The sequence below is a fragment of the Brassica rapa genome, chromosome A09 (assembly GCF_000309985.2).
Source record: "Brassica rapa cultivar Chiifu-401-42 chromosome A09, CAAS_Brap_v3.01, whole genome shotgun sequence".
Lineage (NCBI taxonomy): Eukaryota > Viridiplantae > Streptophyta > Magnoliopsida > Brassicales > Brassicaceae > Brassica > Brassica rapa.
This window is the reverse complement of record NC_024803.2, coordinates 5,294,764-5,317,829: the sequence shown is the minus strand read 5'-3', so window position 1 is coordinate 5,317,829 and position 23,066 is coordinate 5,294,764. Positions and strand designations below refer to the sequence as shown.

The 23,066-nt window shown below is 36.7% G+C and overlaps 4 protein-coding genes across 7 annotated transcripts; 2 read left to right on the top strand and 2 right to left on the bottom strand.

The window, feature by feature from the left end:
• Positions 1-75: 75 nt before the first annotated feature.
• On the bottom strand, positions 76-14,254 carry LOC103837721 (probable disease resistance protein At5g66900). 4 transcript variants are annotated; one of them, XM_009114093.3, is made up of 5 exons: positions 9,990-14,254; positions 8,981-9,743; positions 8,695-8,903; positions 7,607-8,447; positions 6,632-6,739 (listed from the first exon to the last, which is right to left on the bottom strand). In XM_009114093.3, exons 1-4 carry the CDS (start codon positions 10,633-10,635, stop codon positions 7,612-7,614), a joined length of 2,454 nt encoding a protein of 817 aa, XP_009112341.2. In that variant the 5' UTR covers positions 10,636-14,254; the 3' UTR covers positions 6,632-6,739; positions 7,607-7,611. The 4 variants fall into 4 exon arrangements, with proteins under 4 accessions (XP_033136095.1, XP_009112338.1, XP_009112341.2 ...); XM_009114094.3 differs by lacking the exon at positions 6,632-6,739 and having other exon boundaries at positions 7,607-7,847; positions 7,936-8,447; XM_033280204.1 differs by lacking the exons at positions 6,632-6,739; positions 7,607-8,447 and adding an exon at positions 76-1,028.
• A 291-nt stretch (positions 14,255-14,545) lies between these two features.
• LOC103837722 (L-ascorbate oxidase homolog) lies at positions 14,546-17,246 on the top strand. The gene is made up of 7 exons (XM_009114095.3): positions 14,546-14,939; positions 15,055-15,164; positions 15,329-15,696; positions 15,778-16,123; positions 16,206-16,571; positions 16,649-16,727; positions 16,810-17,246. Exons 1-7 carry the CDS (start codon positions 14,787-14,789, stop codon positions 17,011-17,013), a joined length of 1,626 nt encoding a protein of 541 aa, XP_009112343.1. The 5' UTR covers positions 14,546-14,786; the 3' UTR covers positions 17,014-17,246.
• Positions 17,247-17,715: 469 nt separating this feature from the next.
• On the top strand, positions 17,716-19,454 carry LOC103837724 (autophagy-related protein 101). The gene is made up of 7 exons (XM_009114097.3): positions 17,716-17,920; positions 18,015-18,051; positions 18,274-18,359; positions 18,453-18,548; positions 18,658-18,823; positions 18,938-19,094; positions 19,224-19,454. The coding sequence occupies exons 1-7, from the start codon at positions 17,888-17,890 to the stop codon at positions 19,300-19,302; spliced, it is 654 nt and encodes a 217-aa protein (XP_009112345.1). The 5' UTR covers positions 17,716-17,887; the 3' UTR covers positions 19,303-19,454.
• LOC103837723 (dof zinc finger protein DOF5.8) lies at positions 19,338-22,825 on the bottom strand. The gene has a single exon (XM_033280209.1). It carries the CDS (start codon positions 20,283-20,285, stop codon positions 19,647-19,649), a length of 639 nt encoding a protein of 212 aa, XP_033136100.1. The 5' UTR covers positions 20,286-22,825; the 3' UTR covers positions 19,338-19,646.
• Positions 22,826-23,066: the final 241 nt, after the last annotated feature.

Here is a 23,066-nt window from a genome sequence, read left to right as displayed (position 1 = left end):
AATAATTTCACATAGTGAATTATGAATTACTCTTAACTATTTATAGATATGGACTGATAGAATATGCAAATGTAATGTAAATTATCATATCTGTAGTCATATACTTCCAAATGTAAAATATCTTGTCTGTATTCATATACTTCCTAATGTTACAAACTTGCAAAATATCACACACAAGCAAAACTTACATTAGAACAGTTGAAGCAAGTTGAGGTTATGTTCTGTTTCCTCTTCTATGATTATCAAATTCTTCATTTTTTGTTTGAATCTTTCCCATAAGAATACAGTCCCTTCGTCACATCTCACCTCTAGATCCTCTAGATTCTTCACTGAATCTGGCAACTCACATCGATAACAATCTCTCATCGAAACCTTCTTCAGTTTCTGCAACTTCCCAATCTCTAAAGGTAACGTTTTTAGTTGGAAACATCCAGAAACATCTAGCAACCGCAGATTGCTGAGTCTCTCGCTTGTTTTAGGAAGCTCGAAGAGATTACTACAAGAAATGACTCTCAGCATTTCAAGGTTTCTCAAGTTGCCTATACCTTCTAAGAGTCTACATAGCTTGTTACAGTTCGTGATGCTAAGCTTCTTAAGTGAAACAACTTGAGATACCCAATGTGGTAATTCAACAAGATTATAACAATAATCTATTTCGATTTCTTGTAAGCTCTGTAGGGTTTCAGTAACATCAACTTCTAAGTCTTCTAACTCGTTGGGAGCATCATTAAAATGACACAACCAAAGAGATAGCTTCTCAAGACATTTGAGCTGAAGTTTGGGAATGTCATGCAAAGTGATTGAAACTTTCTCGAATCTGATCCGTCTCAGGTTTGGTAGTAAGCTGAGACAAGACAAATTGGTCAACTTTGTAAGTTCAAAACCATGATTTATGATCATCACAACTTTCAGTTTCTTCATCGTAGCAATGAAGTTCGGTAATGCATAAGTTGATGAAGAGAGATTAAGAACTAAAACTTCAGCATTTGGACAATGCATTTCAACCCAACATGATGTAAATGAATCATCTGCAAGAAAACAAGAGAGAAAGAAAGATGAACCACATCAAGTTGCATAATATTATCAAAGAGTGTGTGAAGACAGTGTAAGTAAATAATTGTATTACCAGTAGAGATAGATAGTAGAGAGACGTTCAAAGTAACAGGATGTTCTAGATTTAAACACCAGTTTGGAAATTTGTTATCTTGTATATCCAAGTTTAATCTTTTCCTTTCGAGGATCGATAACGACTCTTTTTCCCATTGATGTATAGCAAATTCTCTTAAGATGTTGTCTTGTTTGACCAAAAACTCATTGAAAAATCCATCTTCATACTTATTTTTCCTAATATTAAAGCATATATAAATTGAGAAAGATAAAACTTAAGGAAAGAGCGATTAAAAAGACTGAATATATTTAAATGTAAAGTTTACTATTTTGGTAATGGTTTAGATTTTTCGACTTGGGAGTTGGGATTTAGGATATAAAATTTAGGCTTTAGGATGTCACTTAGGTCATGTATTAGGTCTTTTGGATATATAATCTAGTTTAAATCTAGTAAGATCAAGAGTGATAGATGAATAGAAAATAACATACCAAGAATTGGTAGATGATAGAAAGGATCAAAGGAACATACCCAAGAGGAAGAAGTTTAAGAAGATTGTGGGAGGCAAGCTCTTGAAGGTAATTCATGTAGATGATATTCTCTTTATCGTGTAGTTCAGACCATAAGTCGATTATTGTGGAAGCAATGATCTTCTGATCTTTAAGAAAGGAGCCCATGTCCAAGAAACACTCTCTAAGATTGTGGGGCAAGGCATCGAAACTTTGGATCGAATCCATCATGGTTCGGTTCCTATGAACGGAGAGGATTTTTCTGAACTTGATATTGAATTTAGAAGACAGGGAAATTTTCTCTTTTGATAGTTTCTTTATTTGAATTCTGGAGACTTTAAAATCCCGTTAGATGAATCATGAATATATAAAAAGGAAAAGACGCGCGAACCAGTATAGAAGTTACGTAGAACGGCGAAAAAGATGAATTGTCAAACACGTGAAAACCAGAAGGGTCAAACACTGTATCTAACTGCTGTTTGACTTTTCTATTTCAGGATTTTCGAAGAAATTACAAGGATTATAGGTTAAGATTTTGGTATGACTATTATAGTTTGTAGGAAATGATGGTAAATTACTCTTTTAACGGATCAACAACGATTAAAACTGTTGAATGACTTTAGAAAGATTGACGTATACGGAATACCCCCAGCAGCATATTTGACATGAATATTTTAGTTTACAAAAAAAAAGATGAGATTTTTGCAAAATTGACCTACAACTTAAAGTCAAACACAAAATTAACCTTTTTTTTTTTTTGAAAATTGGTTTTGCCCTATTCACCCCACAAGTTCATATAATTTACGAAAATGCCATCAATTTTTTTTTTCTTTTCGAAAATGACATTTTTACTCTCTCACCCTCATCATCTTCAAGTAATTACAAGATTGCCATTGTCATCAATACCACAACCACCATGAACAACCAATTTGAAGCTCTTAATGCTCCCAAAATCGATTTACCCTTCTTCTTTTTCCATTCTTGTGAACTAAACACAACATATCTCTCACTTTCTCTCCACAATGAGCTTAAAAAACCCAAGATTTTGATTCTAAAATTTTTATGGTTCATAGAGTCATAGAAGCTAACGATTATGGGTGGGTGACTTCCGTTTGTGATTCTGTGTGCTTGGAGAAGCCTTATGTATGCTAAGGAACTTATCTCACCAATTTAAGGTATGACATCGAGTTTTTTTCCAGATCTGTTCGTCAGACGACTTACTTGGGAAGTCGTCTGGCTGTAGACGACTTACCTTTCAGTCGTCTAGCTGTAGACGACTTACCTGGAAGTCGTCTGGTCAACACAGAGGTTATTTTTGCAATTGACTTTGAAATCTGTAACCTGAGACGACTGAAAGTTAAGTCGTCTACTATTGTTTGGTTTCAAAAAAAATTCCAAAGAACCTAGACGACTTACATTTCAGTCGTCATAGGTTAGTTTTGTATTTGACTGGATAATTTCAGAAGTTTGACTTCCCCAGACGACTTACATTTCAGTCTTCTGGCAAAAATTAAAATAATAATATTTTTTTTAAAGTAAACGACTTACAATTAAGTAGTCATAGGTTAGTTTTGCAATTGAAAAAAAAAACTTCAAGATTTAATTATACACAGACGACTTATAATTCAGTCGTCCACCAGACGACTTAATTGTAAGTCGTCCAAGATTTTTTTCCGAGATTCTGGTCAAACCTCGTAAATCCTGGACGACTTACATTTCAGTCGTCTCGTGGACGACTGAATTATAAGTCGTTTGTATATAATTAAATTTTTAATTTTTTTCTTTTTCAATTGCAAAACTAACCTATGACGACTTAACTGTAAGTCGTCTACTTTTAAAAAAATATTATTATTTTAATTTTCACTAGACGACTGAAATGTAAGTCGTCCAAAAAGTCAAACTTCTGAAATAATCCAGTCAAATGCAAAACTAACCTCTGACGACTGAAATGTAAGTCGTCTAGCTTTTTTGGAGTTTTTTTTTTAACCAAACAATAGTACACGACTTAACTTTCAGTCGTCCGAAATAACAGATTTCAAAGTCAATTGCAAAAATAACCTCTGCGTTGACGCGACGACATATAGTTTAGTCGTCTAGACAACTTAGATTGAAGTCATCCGCGTCTTCTCCACTAGTTTTTAAGTCTTCTACGTTAGTTTTTGAATAACTTGTATTTTTAAGAGTGATAAGAAACTTCAAGATATGTAAAACTCATATTTACAAAATATGTTCTCTCCCTTAGTTTTACTAAATTTGACTAAGTTTTTCAATGCAAACTTATAAAAAATATGATATGCTTTGACTAGTTACTATTGTTTGTTTCCATCTCTTACCAACATTCTTGTTTATTAAGATGAGAAAAAGGCCATTGGAGTTTATTATTGCATATGAGAGATCCAAAGATAAGAAAATGGCTACTGAAGTCTATTATTTCATTGATTTGTAAATGTGTAAACACATTGTTAGCACATTTAATACATCTTGGAAAACATTATTACTGATTTTACAAAAAATTCACAACTAAAAGAGTATACATGCAATTCATAAAACAGACCACAAACAAAACTATTATAGATCATTCATCTACAAAGACAAGCTTGGATTCCACTTGAGTAGACAAGACCAGCCAACTTTTAAGAAGTCTAGACGACTTCTAAGAAGTCCAGACGACTTCCAGGAAGTTCAGACGACTTTGCCAGAAGACTTTTAGGAAGTTCAGACGACTTCCAGACGACTTTATAGGAAGTCCAGATGACTTTTAGGAAGTCCAGACGACTTCCAGATGACTTCCAGACGGCTTCCAGACGACTAAAAAGTAAGTCGTCCCAGAAGTCTTCCAGATCTGAAAAACCTGCATATTAAATCCAGATCTGAAAAACCTGCATATTCAAAAACGTTCAAATGGCTTAAAAACAGAAAAAATGAGTGGAAGATTAGATAAATCTACCTTTACAAATCACACAAAAATACATATCTAAAAATAATAGATCTACCTTTAAATTAGTGGAAGATGAGTACCAAATAATTAAAAACCTGCAAAAAAAAAATAGATTAGTAACAAAGACATGAGACAAAATTGAAAAATTCACATAAAGTTTGGTGTTTTCAAGTCAAAGAGATTAGAGTGGGTTTGGAGAGTTTTAGTTTGGGAAAAAAGTAAGAACTTTATACAACAAGAAGTTACCAAATGAAGAAAAATCAGACATAAGAACTTACCAAAACGCTCAGAAAAATCCAGACGACTTCCTAGAAGTCCAGACGACTTCCTGGAAGTCCAGACGACTTCCTGGAAGTCCAAACGACTTCCTGGAAGTCCAGACGACTTTGTCAGAAGACTTCCAAGAAGTCCAGACGACTTCCAGACGACTAACAGGTAAGTCATCCCAGAAGTCTTCCAGATCTGAAAAACCTGCACATCAAATCCAGATCTGAAAAACTTGCATATTCAAAACTGTTCAAATGACTTAAAAATAGAGAAAATGAGTGGAAGATTAGATAAATCTACATTTATAGAACACACAAAAATACATATCTAAAATTAATAGATCTACCTCTAAATTAGTGGAAGATGAGTACCATTTGATTAAAAACCTGCAAAAGAGATAGATTAGTAAGAAATACATGAGACAAAACTGAAAAATTCATATAAAATTTGGTGTTTTCAAGTCAAAGAGATTAGAGAGAGGTTGGAGAGTTTTAGAATGATGAACATTACATTTTTGTTGCAGCCATTTGAGAGGAGGAGAGAGAATGTGTAAATTTTTCTTTATATAGGGAGACAAAAAATCCAATTAGATTTAATATTTTTGACTCAGACGACTTCCTGGACGACTTACATTTCAGTCGTCTGGTGAAGAAATTAAAACAAACGACTTACATGTAAGTCGTCCAAAAGAGTTTAATATTTTTAGCGGGAAATTAAATATTTTTAGCGGGAAACTAAAATAGAAGACTTTCCAGACGACTTACTTGTAAGTCGTCTGGACGACTGAAATATACGTCGCCCGGGTAAATTATTCAACAGACGACTGAAATATAAGTCGTCCACACCCTAAACATAACCCCTAAACTTAATTATCTAATTAAACACTTCATAAAACCAAATCAAACTTGAAAAGTGTTTACTATACACAGAAATAAACACATATAGGTGAAAACTAATTTTTGAAAAAAACATTTTAGTTTTCCAAAATCTAACCCTAACAATACATACAATACTACAACATATGTTTGCCAAACTCCTAAACCAAAGTATTTCATGATTCACTACTTCCACTCATCTATCTTCAAAACAAATCAATTTTGTCATATCTTAATTTATATCAGTTAAAACTGTTTATAATTACTTGATTTTTATTTTTTACGCATCAAAATATTTTTTTACAAGATTTATAAATTATTTTTAAAATAAACTGGTACCAGACGACTTACACTTCAGTCGTCTAGACGACTTCCAACATCTCAGACGACTCAGACGATTTACTGGGGCTATATTCGTAAAAATGGCTTTTGTTTTTTTTGTTTGGTCACAAGGAGCTGAGCTGTAATTTCACTAGGCTTTTAGGTTATTTTTGCATTTGATTCAAGTTTGGGTATAGGTTTGGAATTAAAATCAAGTTGTGGGTTAGTTTTGGCAAAAACCCCAAAAAAGATTGACGTATACGGAATTTATATATATATATATATTTGGACAATTCTCTCAAATAACATTTTTTCTAAGTTTTTGTTACAAAATACTTCTGAAAAAAAAGAATTATTTTAGAAAATTTCTCTATATTTTTTTTCTAAAAGTTAAAACCTCTAATTTTATTAGATCAGAGACAACAGATAGTTGCTAAATCTCCTCTTTGCAACGAGATTCGAAAATCGGGTACCTCTGCCTTCAGAGAAGAAATATGCAAAAGAAACAATCAAATATGTACCCATAAATTTTACCAAAAAAAATAAAATATGTACCCATAATTTTGTGACATGATCATCGAAACAAATTATAAAAACTAAAAAAAAAACAATCAAATATGTACCAGTAATTTTATTAATAAAGACAGAATACAGCACTGCTTCTAGTTACATATGAATGATGAGAATAACAACATTACAAGGCTATGAAAATTTTCTTTCAATCTATACTATTAAAAGGAAAACAGTCTTTAAAAATCTACTTATAAGAGGTTGTTGGACCCTTTTATTTTTTTTTATTTTTTAGTATTCCTTATATATTATATGTTATCCCTATTTAATCTCACTTTGTTATCAACAAAATAAATATTATTAATTGGGCTTTGGACGTGTAACATAAAAAAATAATTTAACAAATACAACCCATTCAGAAAAGAAAATTATAATCTAATTAACTTTTGTTACAAAAAAAAAATTAACCAAATTAACTTTAGACCTATTTTTTACAAAATCCCAAATTATGAAGACCATTTTATACATAAATACATATAAATATAATATTATTTAAATTGTATGGATTTCTAATAGTAAAATATCTGTCACAAACTGATTTAAAAAAAATTGATAATAGTTTGATAGAAAATTAAAAAAGGAAAAAAATAATACTTGCTTCACTATTTTTGTAGATTGATAATTAATATATTTATAAATAAACTTAACAATATTTGTTAAAAGAAATTTCTTATACAAGTCAAATGTATATTAATATATCAAAAATTTATAAAACAAAAAACATATTATTTTTTTCTCAGTGGATTAGTAACGGTCTTTTTGATTTTCAGATACTTTTACTATATTCATTTTATTATATTCTATCCCACTATATATGAGTTACTAGATCTTACGGTTCGACCACAAGTCTGATTCGGATATGAAAACTCAATGAAAACATTGTACTTGACTGAAATAATAATAATAGAACAGCTTTTAAATATTTTAGATATCTAATAATAAATATAAATTTATTTAATATTTGAGTTTACGGTCACCAAAAAAATACTCGCGTTTCTTAAGCGCGGGTCAAAATCTAGTTACAACTTAAAACATTTGAAGCAAGTTGAGATTGTGCTCTGTTTCCTCCTCATGAACTCTCAAATTTCTCATTTTTGGCATCAACCTTTCCCATAAGACCAACCTAGTTTCTTCCTCACATTTGACCTCCAGATCCTCTAGATCCCTCACTGAATCTGGCAACTCGCATCTCCAACACTTCCTCATCGATATCTTCTTCAGCTTCTCTAGCTTCCCAATCTCTAGAGGCAACTTTCTCAATCCTAAGCAATGAGATATATCCAGAAACCGCAAGTTACTGAGTCTATCAGTCGTTTCAGGCAGCTCAGAGAGATTAATGCAAGAGCTCACCCTCAACACTTCGAGTTTACTCAAGTTGCCTATAGCTTCAGGAAGTACAGTGAGCTTGTTACAGTTTGTGATGCTAAGTGTCTTCAATGAAACAACTTCAGAAACCCAATAAGGTAACTCATAGAGATCATAACAATAGTCTATGTCAATCTCCTGTAAACTAGGCAGAGCTTTAGAGACATCTATTTCTTCAGAGTCATAGAAAACCTCACCGAAGCTACACATGACCAGAGACAACTTCTTGAGACTGGCGAGTTGCAACCGGGGAATGTCTAGCAAAGTGACTGAAACTTTCTCCAGTCTGATCCGTTTCAGGTTTGGTAATAAGCTGAGGCAGGAGAAGTTTCTCAATCTTGCTGGATAGAAACCATGATTTGTTATTGTCAGAACCTTTAGCTTCCTCATTCCAGCAATGAAGCTTGGTAATGCATAGTCTGATGAAGAGAGATTAAGAACTAAAGCCTCCACATTGGGACAATCCGTTTCAACCCAATTTGAGGAGAATAAATCATCTGTAACAACAACAAGAAAAAGATGAAAGGTCAAACATAGTTAATAGTTATAGTCAGTATTCTAAAAATCGGTATAGGCGCCCGCCTAGTTGGCAAATAAAGTATAAACGAAACGATTTTTTCCAGTCGGTCTAGATGTTCAAAACATAACCCTCTATAAGCTTCCAAACAGCCGCCTAGTGATTTCTTGGAAATTGGTTATAGTAAAGTCAGAGATTTGTATAATCACTAAGTTCAGTTACTTTACCTGTAGATATAGACAACAGAGAGGCATTAACAACAGTGTTCCTTGGTGCATTCAAACACCAGTCTGGAAATGTATCCTCTTTTATCTCCAAATTTAGTCTTTTTCTTTCCAAGATTGCTTCCAATTCGCTTTGACGGATAGCCAACTCCCTGAGGATATCATGTTGAGTGACTAAGAACTCATTGTAGAAACCATCTTCAGTCTCATTTCTGCTCATAAACCAAGAAAAAAAATAAGTTCCTCTAGTGGTTTACATGTCAAGAAGGTGCAAACAGAAACAACATACCCGAGAGGAACAAGTTTAAGTAGATTCTGGGAGGCAAGGTCTTCAAGGTACTTCATGCACAAGATACTACTATTTTTACCATATAATTCCATCCATATGTCAATGATTACAGAAGCACGTATCTTTTGGTCCTCAAGAAACGATCCCATGTCCAAGAAACACTCCTTCAGATTAGGTTCCAGGGCATTGAAGCTAGGCTGAAGACATTCCAGCACAGTAGGCTGAGAAGGACTATCAAGAATAGTTTCCCCTTGAGACCAGCTTTCCACCTGCCCTTTCCACGTATTTAGAGATCGTCCTTTAAGTGAAACGCCAACTACTTCAATAACAATTGGGAATCCATTACAGCGTTTCAGTATCTTTTGGAGAAGATCTTCGTACTCAGCTTGGGATGTGTTATGAGGCCGCGATGCCCATTGAATCAGAAGGGCTTTTGCATCTTCATTTTCCAAAGGTTTCAAACGATAGTTGTAACCAAAACTCGGAAAATCAAACCGAGAAGTCACCAAGATCTTGTAATCTGGCAAGTTAATTCGAAATTTCTGAAGCAAGGACTCGGCTCCTCGCCACACATCATCCAACACCAACAATATAGGACCGTCTTCTCTGAGTTCCTCCAGCAGTTTCCTTAACCCAACGGTTGCTTGAGAGTCGTTCTCAAACGTATGTGGAGCGTAGCCGCTGTGCTGAAGTAGATTCTGTACAATGACCCTAAAGTTAGGAGTACTTGAGACAACATTAAAGAAGATATGCTTGAAATGCCCTGCCAAAGTTGAAACACTAGATGATTAAAAACAAGAATTACAAGTCAAAGCAGTGTTCTAAAATTCGGTATAGGCGGCACCCTAATCGGTAAAAAGGACCTAAACGAAATAGTTTTTCTTAAACGATTAAAAAATCGGTTTTAGGCACCTGTTTAATCAATAATACCATATAAAGTTAAGCCGCCTAGCGATTTCTTGAACATTAAGTATAAGTGTAAAGACGGAAACTTTTAAGATCTCTTTACCTATGACATCTGCGTCGTGGCAAAGCTGATTAGCTAGCGTGGTCTTCCCGCACCCAGGAGGAGCAGAGACCACGAGACTAACCACTGCATCGTCAAGGAGTCTCTTCTTAAGCTCCATCAAAGGCCAATCCAATCCAACGACCACCTTATCAAGCTTAGGAACCGAACAAAGATCTCTAAAAACAGGGACAGGAACACTCATCAATCCGTCCATTCTCTTACTCAAACCGTCAACCTTATCCACAAGGTTTCCCGCCACACCCAGCAACGTCAACTGGTTCCTGTACTGAAGAAGCTGTAGATCAATGTCACAAAACTTGGCCAAATCTTCATTGATTTCCACTATTTTTCTGGTGTAGTTAGACTTCTCGTAGAACCGGACGCTTGGAAACTTGAGAACCAGAACACGAGCTTTTTCGATCGTCTCCCTTAGCTGCTTTAGCTCCCCTGAACCAAGGTCTAGCTCGTTTTGCATGGAATCAATCTTTTTGGTCAATGGAAGCAGTCTCTCCATCGTTGAGACGAGATCCTTGGACAAGGGTTTAAAGGATTTGTACTTCTTTGCTTCCTCGATCACAAGTTTCAGAGCCTCCGAGACCAAAGCTCCTCCAATAGAACCTAACCCCAGATCAACCCAATCTGTCATTCTTGTTTTTCTTCCTTCGGACCAAACACAAAAAAAAAAAAAGAAAAAAAAACTCTTAGCTTTTGTCAGATTATAAGATTTTAGGAGACCTCTCAAGTGTACGATGCTTCGAGAATATCGAAAACGATAGAAGGTAGACAAGGAAGACCGAATAAAAAAAAGGTATTAGCTTCATTTCAAAGCAATTCCCGCCGTCGTCGTTGACTTTTACTCCATTGTAAAGTGTTATTCTTTCCTGCTTCCCACTTGCCGCGCTATTACCGTTAACCTTCTGCGTTAGACCGTTAATCCACACGCGCCATATGTGATTCGGTAGACGGAGCGTGTTTCCTGGGTCTCTTTCCCCGCGTGCCAAGGTAGGCCCATTTAAAGCAGCCCACTGAGATAAGCTTTAGATTTTTCCTGGGCCCATTAATAAAAAAATGCTCATAATTTGAGATCGCTGCAAGACAACGGATGGCTCGTAATTTAATTTTTGGAGCGGTCGAATTAAGATAAGCGACATAGCATGTGACTGTCCATCATCGTGGTAGCTTCCACATGTCATGATAGTGCCAGCCCCATGTTGGGCTCTTGTATATATGTCACTTGATTAGTCTAAGTAGTAGGTCGTGATTAAGAAACAAGAAGAAAAATAATCAACATTAGTGGTTGTTATTTTTTTAATTAAACCAATGATGATTAATCAACTACTCCCCACATGCTTCCTATTTTGTCTTAATAATCCTCCCGAGTCCTGACACATCATTATGCTGCTTAAATACGATTCATTTGGTAGACTCATTCCTTACGTAAGTATTGTTCACCGAGTCAACTATCAAATTTTACAGGCTTATAGATTGAGTGTACATAAGTGAACGTAATTGATATCTCTGTTATCTAAATGTACGTACTCTTATAAAACAATGGAGTGCATGCATGTACTCCATGAACCCTTTTGGTATGATCCGTCCATTTTTGCATTAAGTTTTTTTTTTGTAACTTTATTGGATAACATATGTGTACCTGACATCATCCATTTAACCTGTGCATTCTGTATTTCTTATATTTTGGTGGGTTTAACATTTTTTTTTTTTTTTCTAAGAATGTAAATATCATTACAGTGAATGAAGGTTTGGTTACAATTGTGATTGAACCAGAATTTGCTTATAAAGCCATTCTGTTCTTAAGGGCCGCAAAAAAATAAAAAAACCCCTAAGAACTAGGATTAAGATCAAAGCAATCCGATGAAGGTAAGCCATGAACTTAATAAGTGAACTAGGACAAGAGACAACATATGACTTCCCAAACATACCACTTCTCGATCACCGAAAGGAACCAAGAGAATAGCTGTAGGCCGTTCAGACGAACACTCACCTGAAGGTGGCTCCAAGCGGCTTCAACGGAGGCGGCTGGCAACGGCTCCGGGGCACCACAGGAGGAGGACGCCGATCAAACTAGCCTTCAGCTAACATGGGAGAGAGTGGAAGTGTAAACCCGACAGTCCACCGCTGAAAATGAAGAGCAAGCTCCAGTCAAACGTAGGCGGTACAAACAAGCTCCTCAAACCGGCCACGCGACCACAATATGCGGTAAGAACCATCAAGGGAAGACACAAACGCTTCAACCGGAGATATGCAATAAGGGAACATGAAGTACATATAGAGTTGACTGAGAACTCCACAACAACAGGCGGGCAAAGAGGGGATCGAAAACTCCACATTCAGGCAAGGACACCTTCGGAGAGGGTCGTCCTCAAAACCCAACCTTTAGACATCAACCAGCAAGAAGGGAAACTACAACGATCGCCAAAGCACGCCATGGGGTTGGCTCTCGACCTATAGAAAGAGGTTCTCTGTGGCAAGCCTCGAGACCACATGTCACTCAGATCTGAGCTGAGAAGAGAAGCTCTAAACAAACCTTGAAACGAGCTGAGGAAGAAGGCGATTGGAGCGAGACGGAGAGGCTAGGACAGCGTTGGCAGCGACGCGACGCACAATCCCGGCGAGACTCTCGGATCTCGAATCTGACCCAGATCCGAGCACAATCGGAGCATCCAAGTCAAATCAAGGCCCCAGAGAGACCCACAACTCGTCGCTTCTCGCCGGAGCTCCAGAGAAGCCAAGGACTCCCATGGATTCTGTTAGATCTCGAAGAGAAATCCAGAGCATCCGAGCAAGGAGAAGAGAAAAGGCAGGGACCGCAAAGGGTAGAGGCTGGAACGAGAACTCGAAATCGTTGTCCCACGGTGACCGGAGACGGAACGTCACCAGCCACCGCGAGAAGAGGGGAATCCGGCGGCGGTTCTAGGGTTTTTGATAGTAGGAAGGAGAGACTCTCGAGAGAATAATTTTCTCTCTCGTCTTACTCTAAACGTTTCAGATTGGGGTTTAACATTTTATAATTCTATTAACTATAACGATAAAATGGTAACAATCTGATATATTATATTCGGTCAGTCGGTGTGATCATATTTCACAACTGCGAGTAACTTGACATGTCTTCAAAAATAAAAATAAAAAATGTCTTTCAACAGATTTGCATGTGCCAAAAAAAGATAAAAAGAACTACGTATGCAGTAAATCAGCAAAAGTGGCACAAATTTCAACAATGCAGATGACCATGAGGTCCATAACGATGATAATAAAATAGTCAGATTCCCTTCGTCATAAGAATAATATTCTACTCTTTTTTAGTGCAAATGTTAAAAAAAAAGTATTTCTACTGTAGAATAATATTCTACACTATCCTTTTTTTTTTTCCTCTGGATATTTATTAAAGGGATCAAAGCCCAACTGGGCAAAGTCCGAAAACAAACAAAACACAAAACCCAGACAAACGGACCAACATTAAACAAATTTTTTGGGCCCAAAACCCAAAAAAAGAACCGTCGAGGAAGCAAAGCAACATCCATCCACCACGTGTACGATCGACGAACGATTCAGAGAACACGCGTCAAGAGAGAGTCTTCACCTCCTCCGGAAGAGCCACGCCGAAACTCCGCCATCGGCAGAGACAAATCAGTGAAAGACCAACTGAGCAGTCTTCACAGAAAGCCAAGACGCAACCGGATCATCACTTCAAGAAAGATAACCGCCGTCTACAATCAATCTAATCACTGCGACAGAGGATCAAATCGAGAGTCGGTGGTAGATCGAAGAACAGGAAGTAACAATCAAACGAAACCGGAAGAACTCCGGTGAAGAGCCGGCGAAGACGATGAAATAGAATCATCTCTTCCCGAAAACAGAGCCGGCAAAGTTGATGCTGAGCGAGCCACCGCTACCCGGATACAGAGCCGGCGAAGACGATGTGATAGAATCATCTCTTTCCGGAGATAAAACCGGCGAAGCTGGTGCTGAACGAGCCACCGCTACCCGGAAACAGAACGCTGGAAACGAAAAAACCAGATAGAAATCTTTCAGAACTCTATTTCTTGTGAAAGATCTAATTAGAGAACAAGAACGATAGAGAGAAACCTCTCTGAAAGAAAGAGGAGAGACTTCACCGTCTCACTCTATTCTACACTATCCTATTGTAGTAGAAATTACAAAGTTCTTTTATATTTGGTGCCAAGAAATGAAAAGCTTCATTGGGGACGTGAACATGAAGGAAACTGCAGAAGGGCGAATCTAATCAGCGACAACAAATTAGGACACAATAATATTTTCTTAAAGCATCTATTGTTTTTTCCTCAGTTTCTTTCCCTTTTCGTTATATATAATAAATTTTATTTCATTTCCCTTTTCTTATGGTATCGTTATGGGAGTAGTCGAATAATGAAAGCTAAGCTTTGGCTGGAAGCAATAATCATATATCTAAAACGCGTGAGAAACCATTCAATTCCCTTGTCACCATATTGAAGATTCCACTATCCTTTTCTTCACATCAACTATTTAATTATGGTTTTAATAATTTCTGTGACAAAACGCAGAAAAATAAAATAATGGCGAAAAACTCACTCGAGATCTTCACTGCCATTGATTGGAACCACCTTCATTACTTTTCCTCCTCTCATTTACTTATGTCACCGACTCACCACCTCTCGCTATCTATTTGCATATTTTATAGACCAAAGTCCCTTCATTTCTCAAACCCATTTTAGGAAAAGAGTTTTTTTTTTCTTGCAGCAAGTCTCTTGTCTGTACCATTCTTTTAGCAAGCCATTGAAAATGGCATTCAGAACAAGATTATATTTGCTTCATCTTCTTGTAGCTTTGGCTCTTTTAAGCAGCCTGGTGATAGTGAAAGGAGAAAGCCCTTACAAGTTCTACACCTGGACTGTGACCTACGGCATTATCTATCCTCTTGGTGTTCCCCAACAGGTACAAAGTACACAACAACAGTTTCTACTTATAGACGGTTTGATATCCCTTTTTTGCTTGTTTGATGCTAATACCCTTTTTAAAACTCTTTATTGATGTTCTGATTTTTTCTTAGGTTATTCTGATCAATGGTCAGTTTCCTGGTCCAAAGCTTGATGTTGTGACTAATGACAACATCATCCTCAACCTCATCAACAAACTTGACCAACCCTTTCTCTTGACCTGGTAATTTTATACTGTTTTATTAAATTCCTAATTATTTAAAGAATAAACCTTCCTCTGTTATTGTGTATTCAGTTGATTGATATATCTTGTATTACTACTAGTTACAGATTGTGTCATACTCCAAATGTTTTATCTGATATTTTGCAATGTTTGTGGTTTATTAGGAATGGAATAAAGCAGAGGAAGAACTCATGGCAAGATGGAGTGTTGGGAACAAACTGTCCAATCCCACCAAACTCAAACTTCACTTACAAGTTCCAAACCAAAGATCAGATCGGAACATACAACTACTTTCCCTCCACCGCTTTTCACAAAGCAGCCGGTGGGTTCGGAGCTATCAATGTCTATGCAAGACCTAGGATCCCTATCCCTTACCCTCTCCCAGTAGAAGACTTCACTCTACTCATCGGTGATTGGTTTAAAACCAACCACAAAACACTCCAACAGCGATTGGACTCCGGTGGTGTTCTTCCATTTCCAGACGGTATGCTTATAAACGGACAAACACAAACTACATTCACAGGCGACCAGGGTGAGTTTATAAAACCTCTCGGCTGTCCAAAAAAAAAAAGTGTTTCTTGTGGCTTACGTCATGTGTCTTAAAATGTTTCAGGGAAGACTTACATGTTCAGAATCTCAAATGTTGGGTTGTCAAGCACTTTCAACTTCAGAATCCAAGGACATACGATGAAAGTAGTTGAAGTTGAAGGCTCTCACGTCATGCAAACGGACTACGACTCTCTTGATGTTCACGTTGGCCAGTCTTTATCACTCCTTGTGACGTTAAACCAATCTCCTAAAGATTATTACATCGTTGCAAGCACCCGGTTCGTAAGATCCAACCTTTCTGTTACTGCTCTGTTGCGTTATTCCAACTCAGGTGTCCCAGCTTCTGGTGACATGCCCCCTCTTCCCCCTGGAGAGCTTGTTTGGTCCATGAGACAAGCCAGAACATTCAGGTAAAAGAAAAAACAGTTACTTATATAATAACGTGACTCCCAAGGATTAGGTCATTTTTAATGGTGTTTTTTTTCTTTTTAGGTGGAACTTAACAGCAAATGCAGCGAGACCAAACCCTCAAGGATCATTCCATTACGGAAAGATCAATACGACCAAATCATTTGTTTTCTCAAACTCAGCTCCTTTGATCAACGGGAAGCAACGCTATGCAGTGAATGGAGTCTCTTATGTGAACTCAGATACTCCCCTAAAACTTGCTGATCACTTCAACATCCCTGGAGTGTTCAGCACGAGTGCCATTCAGAGCGTCCCTTCTAACTCTCCTGCGACTGTTGCAACATCAGTTGTTAAAGCATCTCTCCATGATTTTCTTGAAATAGTGTTCCAGAACAATGAGAAAGCAGTGCAGTCTTGGCACCTTGACGGTTATGACTTTTGGGTCGTTGGGTGAGTCTTGCTTCTTCCTCTTAGCCTTAACTCTGAAGTCAGATTTTAGCTAACCGTTTCTTTGTTATGACAACTAGATTTGGCTCTGGACAATGGACACCAGCAAAGAGACCACTTTACAATCTTGTTGATGCTCTTACCAGACACACAACTCAGGTAAGAATTTGGAAAATGGAATTGAAAGTCTTGTTGAAGCTAGTTTGGTTTGTTTAATGTTATATTTTGGGCATGCATGCAGGTGTACCCAAACTCTTGGACAGCAATCTTGGTGTCTTTGGACAATCAAGGAATGTGGAATATGAGGTCGGCGGTATGGGAAAGACAATATTTAGGACAGCAGTTTTATCTAAAAGTGTGGGATCCGGTGCAGAGTCTGGCCAATGAATACAATCCTCCTGATAATCTTCTTCTCTGTGGCAAAGCTATTGGAAGACACCTCTAGAGAGATCCTCTTTATTTATGTTCATTTCTTTCAGTTTTTTTTTTTTTTAAATCGTTTTGGTTGAGGTTTATGGTTTTGTTCTTTCTGGCCATGAGATATTTACATATGTAGTGATAAACACAGGGAAGGAGAAAAGTTTTTGTCTTTGGTAGGAAGGAGAGAGGTTACTGAGTTCAAAAATAATATTTTGTACAAGTAGTTGTTCTTTCTAATCCTAAGAGCATTTTCATATACCACAATGAATCTCTCATCCTTAGAAAATAAAATTAGTATAAATGGAGGAGAAAAAGAGATGAATCTTTTACATGAGACTTAAAAAAAAACATGTATACTTGGTAATATCACTAGTTTATAGGGTCCTAGTTTATATTATTATAATTTCAAATATTATTTTAAAAAAACTAAACTAATATATTAAATTTACTATTATTAGTTAAAACGCATAAGAATTTCTTTTATCGTTAATAATGATGCTCTAATGTTTTTATTTTACTATGATTGGAGAGGTTATTCCACTCTAACTTTTGATAAGAAATCTAAAAAAAATTATTTATATTCATTTTGTTTAAAAATCCAAAATATTATGATATAGCAACAAAAAAAAATAGTGTAGTGTTGGTTAAATAAAATCTAATAGACCTTGGTCAGGTTTCATGTTTGTATGAGATTCCAGAATTATAAAATTACAAACATAGTGGCAGATAGTGGGCCTAAGAAAGCCCAATACGAGAGAGATCGATACCCAAAATGGTAACACAGACTGTCGCACACGAAGCTTAGAAACGAAATCGATCAGAAATCACTAGTTCGTCGTCGTCGTCTTCTTCTTCACGAGGAACCCTAGTCGAGAGATTTTGTTAACTTGGGGGTGAATATGAATTGCGAAGCTTGTAATCTGAAGGAACTGGTAAATAATCTACTTTCTTTTTTAGATCAGTTCATCGTCTTGTTCGTGTTTCTATTGTATATGTGTTTAATACTAACAATTTTCTCATCCGCAGGAAGTGGAATCCTTCGAGATACGCGAGGTTCTACGCTGTAAGTTGATCATAGATAGCTTTTTACAGCCTTCTCTTGTGTGTTGTTGGTATATAGGAGGAAGTAGGTTTTGATTCATGTGCCTCCATGTGCTCAATTTCAATTGGCTGCTCACATAATGATTAGAGATTGTGGAGTTTGGGGGAGATCATTTCTATTATATTGGATATTAGATAGCTTTGTCATTTTCTATGGTGCTCCTGAAACTTGTATTGATGGCAGGCATTCTACATACTATAGTCTTTCACCGAGCACTTGGTCTTATCCGCCCTAAAGATATCGACTTGGAGCTTTTTGACATCACTTACGTAAGTGTTGATTCTCTTTCTATATGCTTCTTGTTATGCTACAGAAGAGATGTTCTATGCTTTGGTTTTGATATTGTTGTGTGTGTCACACAGGTACAATGTGGTGAAATAGAAGTGGAAAAGAAAATTGATGACAAGATTGAGCAGATCATAACTTGGATTGCCAAGCACCCCAACAAGAAAATTCAGGTATATATCTTTCGTTTTCCATATAATTCTTTATGTGTATTTTGTCTAATCTTTTGTATTCTATGTGGCTGGCTGTTAATGCTCTTTTTTTTCTTTTGTTATTGCCAAGATATGTCTAACGTTTTATGAAGTCAAAACCAAACAGCCCTCTTGGTTCACTAATAAAATTGAACGGTTATACTGGGAACAATGGAATATCAATCTGAATGTGATTCACCCCACTAAACCCCCAGTTGGAAAGTCTCACCACTCTAAACTAGTGGTGGACCCTGGAGGTAAAGTTTTTTTTTTTTAATGAATTTCCTCCTTTCATCTCTCCTGAATGTACACTCTTGTTTTCTTACAAGAGTGGGAAGTGATTGTCATGTTTCTAATACAATTGACTGTAGAGGAGCCTGAGGAGTTAAGTTCCCGTAGGACATTGCTTGAGCAATCTCTTCAAGAAGTCTTGTTCCAGATCATTAAATTCGTTAATGAGAAAAAGGATCACGTTCCTCCTATCAACGATGGTGTTATCTACTGCCCCTTTGAAATCACTTTCCCTAGGTACACCCACACTGCTTGCTTATTCACATAGTAAACTGTTCTCTAGGGATTTTGCACTAAATGAGTGAAGAATTTTGTTTGAACTTTGTTATCTCAAGTGTTGATTGAGTCTAACTTTCTGTGTTTCAGCTCATCGGACTCAGCCTTTGGGATTGATATGTTCAAGAGGATGCTCCACAGTGGTGGTCATCCATCTATGCTCACTTGATTTCACATTAATCCACCCAAAACTTAATTAGTATACACTTGATGCTACTGGTTGCAGCCTAACTCCAGTCAACACTATGTTTTCTCCTGCATGCATTTCGTGTGTAAATATGTAACACTTTGCCTCTCCCTAATGTTTTCAAAGTTCATTTACTTTTACGGAGAAAAATATAGAGAGATGCGAATCTGCTAGAGCAATGCCTCCTAGAAAACCCTCATTAACATCATAGATGATTTAATTTGAAAACCAAAAAAAAAAAACCAGACATACTACTTAGAGATCACTAATCTGAAAGTTAAGAGTAGGAACTAAAAGCTAAGAAGAAGAAGCTGAATGTGTGAGTCTCATGCTAAGTAGTCTCCAGCCACGAACCCGACTCTGCTCTCAGTACCTTCCAACTGCCAAGTCGCGTGTATTGGAACCACATGGCTTGTAGCAGCATCAGTGGCTCCAGTGGAAAACGGCCAGGCCGTTATCCCTTGCCCAAACCTGACCTCATCTAAATACAACCCATGACCAAGCCCAAGTCCAAACCCTTCCGGCCCATTAAAACCACCACCAGGCCCATCTCTGCTCGCGGCGGCGTTGTTGCCGAGTAAAGTGGTGAAACCACCGTAGAGCGACGACGTGTTTCCCTTCCCGCCACCGTAGGAAGACGGAGGGAAAAGAACAGGCGTCGCTTGTAACGGGAAATTCCTGCTTCCGGCGGCGGCGACGGAGGAGAAAGCTCGAGAGCGTTTAGAGGTTTTGCGGGAAACGCCACCGACGGGAATGTCGCGGAGAGTACCACCATGAGTCCAGTAACGGCGACAAGACTTGCAGAAATGGCGAGGCTGCGAGAAGTTGTAGTTGTTGTAGTAGCAGAACTTTGTGTTGGTTGATTCACAGCGAGGACAAGGGAGCTGCTCTTGCTGCTCCGCCGCAGCTCCTCCGTGAGGAAGTTTAGTAGTTACTCGACGTGAGTCGTTGAGATCAGAAGGCATGTTTGAAAGAAAAAAAGATATTTTCAAAGCTTTGAGTGTGTTAAATGTTTGAACTTTCTGAGAGAGTGATGCTCTTTTTATGGAGAAGGGAGAGAGAGAGAGAGGGAGCAAAGAGGTGGGGAAGGAGAAGAGAGTGTGAAGCTTTTTGACAGAGTTGTGTTGGGTTTATTGTGAACATAGACAGAGAAAGAGATGCTCTGTTTCTTTCTCCTTAAGACTTTCTCTCTCTCTCTCTCTTTACTTCATGCTACGTAGGTGGCTCTTCTTTCAACATTTTATGTTTTTTAAATTTATCATATGAACCAAAAGAAAAACCACAAATCTCAAATCTACATCCATAATTCTGTCACATTGTTGGCATGTCTAAATAATTTTAAAGTTTAGGCTCAAGTGCTGATTGTAAATCAGAGCGGTATCAGAAACGCATTGTGGAAATTGCATGAATCAGTTGCTGACTCCATTTTTCTAACTAAATGTTAAAATTTTAATGCTTTATTAACAAAGGAGTTAGTATTGCAATAGTTTTCAAAAAAAAATAAATGGATTTAAAAGTAAATTAAAAGGGGAAAAACAAGATTACATATTTGACTGAAATTATATAAAAAATTAGTAAAAACGTGTGCATGGGAAGAGCAAGCTGAAGAGAGTAGGCACTAGGCAACAACAGGCAAAAATGTAGGAGACGGAGCTTAGCTATCAATGTAATGCAGTTCCCAATAAGTTCAACCGTTGTATTGTTAGGCGCTTATAGCCAGTTTACTCATTTGAGATTAGTATTATTGTAAAAATTAGCATATGGACCTAAGACATTTGATGGCGTGATTAGATGTGCTACAAATTACCACAGCACCTGTACGAAAATCATGCGTTTAGTCTCAAGTCAAATTAGCAGTTTACGATAATGTATTATTTAACCTAAATCAACTTGATCATTCAGCTTTACGTATAATGATCTTATGCGGTTTAAGGCCATGTGAAAAGATACCACGAAGACATAATAATCGTATGAATTCTGTCTGACTAAACATGCTCTTCCGGAATAATACATATGGTGAGAGAGAGAGTATGATGACAGATGTGGGCTTGTCCCAAACGAAAGAAGAGAGTTATAACTGTAAACTAGGGGCTAAAATGGTCAAAAGAAACAGAAGAGATCCGTTTTGTGAAGAGACAGATTCAAGCTAAGCTTGTCGGATAAAGAATGGATATGGAGAGTAGGAATTAAGAGGCATGCAAAATTATATCTTCACACCGTAAACAACGAACGTTTTAGAAAGAGACATGTGAGAAGTGTGTGTGTGTGAAGACGTGTCTGTCTACTGGTTCAGAGCCGTCCTTTCTCTGTGTACCGACCAGTCTAATCTGGTCAAGCTCTGACACAACTCTCTTTATCCCATTCTTTTTGTCATTTACCTCTCGCAGTCTGAGTCCTCTCTATCTCCTCTCTAATGGGCCATTTAAGATGTATGCCATTTAGCTCATCGGCCTTAATATAACAGTTGGAATCTATGCGACCGTTGCTTGCCTTCTTGCACAAAAGGACATTTAAAATCTAATGTGCACAGGCGGAACTGATAGAGGCCCATTAGTTGTTGTTACACCTTAACAAGAAAATAATGCATTGTTTTTTATGCTAAACTGAAAAGAATGCATTGTTGGGGCTAATTATCCTCTCTTTTTCTGCTATTTAATCTCTAGTTAATACTTTTGACTCACTAAAAATCTTAATATTTTTATACATGCTCCAACTTTATGTTTTTTTTTTTAAATAATATCAATAGGTGTGATGTAATTGTATTCAAATGATATGCAGTCTGACATGGTAGTATAAAGAAAACATTGCAATAATCGTACTTTATTTACAATGGGCCTAAATGTAACGCTTTTATGTTGTGTTTGTGCATGTTTCACCAAACATCCCATTATGAGTTGGAAGATATTCAAAGCTACAATAACTTTACTTGTGCATGTCATCTAAGCCGATCTGTGTCCCATTTCGAAAGTGAAAACTTGGTCATCATGATAATAGTAAAACTAGTAAAAGGTACCAATTAAGACATTAAAGATCAAAGTAAATGGATTGAAACAATAATTACAAAAACGCATTAAGAAAATAAATATAGTACAAATGCTATAGTCAAGGGTATTAAAAATCACTCTGTTGTTGAGCCCACACACTACCTACTAACATTTAGTTGGGTTTAAATTTAAAATCATATATTATTGGCTACTTTATGAGAAAATGTTGTGTTATAAATAAAACCAATAAATGTGTGGGTTGGATCATAAATTAGGTAATTTATGACCTACCTCTTCAAAACCGTTTCAGACAGATACTGAAGAAGAAAATTGGTAAGGAGGTAGACGAATTACGTAAGTAGAGTTCTTCTTTCAGAGAAAGAATACCAAACAATAACCAGGAAATAATATCTGAAGGTGCTAATAGCCTAATACCAGTTCGTTATTTGGTATGAATAGTCAAAATAAATAGCAAAGATAAATAGGAGTATATAAATTAGTAGCTGTATAGTTTTACCACCAAAAATTGTCAAAAACGATTTTTGAAAAACTTATCTGGTTGTGGTGTTAAAGAAGATAGATAAAGAGACTTAACATCATTAGAAAAAGAAAATTGAGTACTTATAGCTTTTGTAGTCTCTTCTCTGGCTTTTAAAAAAAAAAAAACTTGAAAGCTTCAAAATGAATTGAGAAAAAAAAATACAGTCAAGCAAAAAGAGAAAGAAGAAAAAGCTTTCATGGGTCCCAGAATAACAAAAAGAT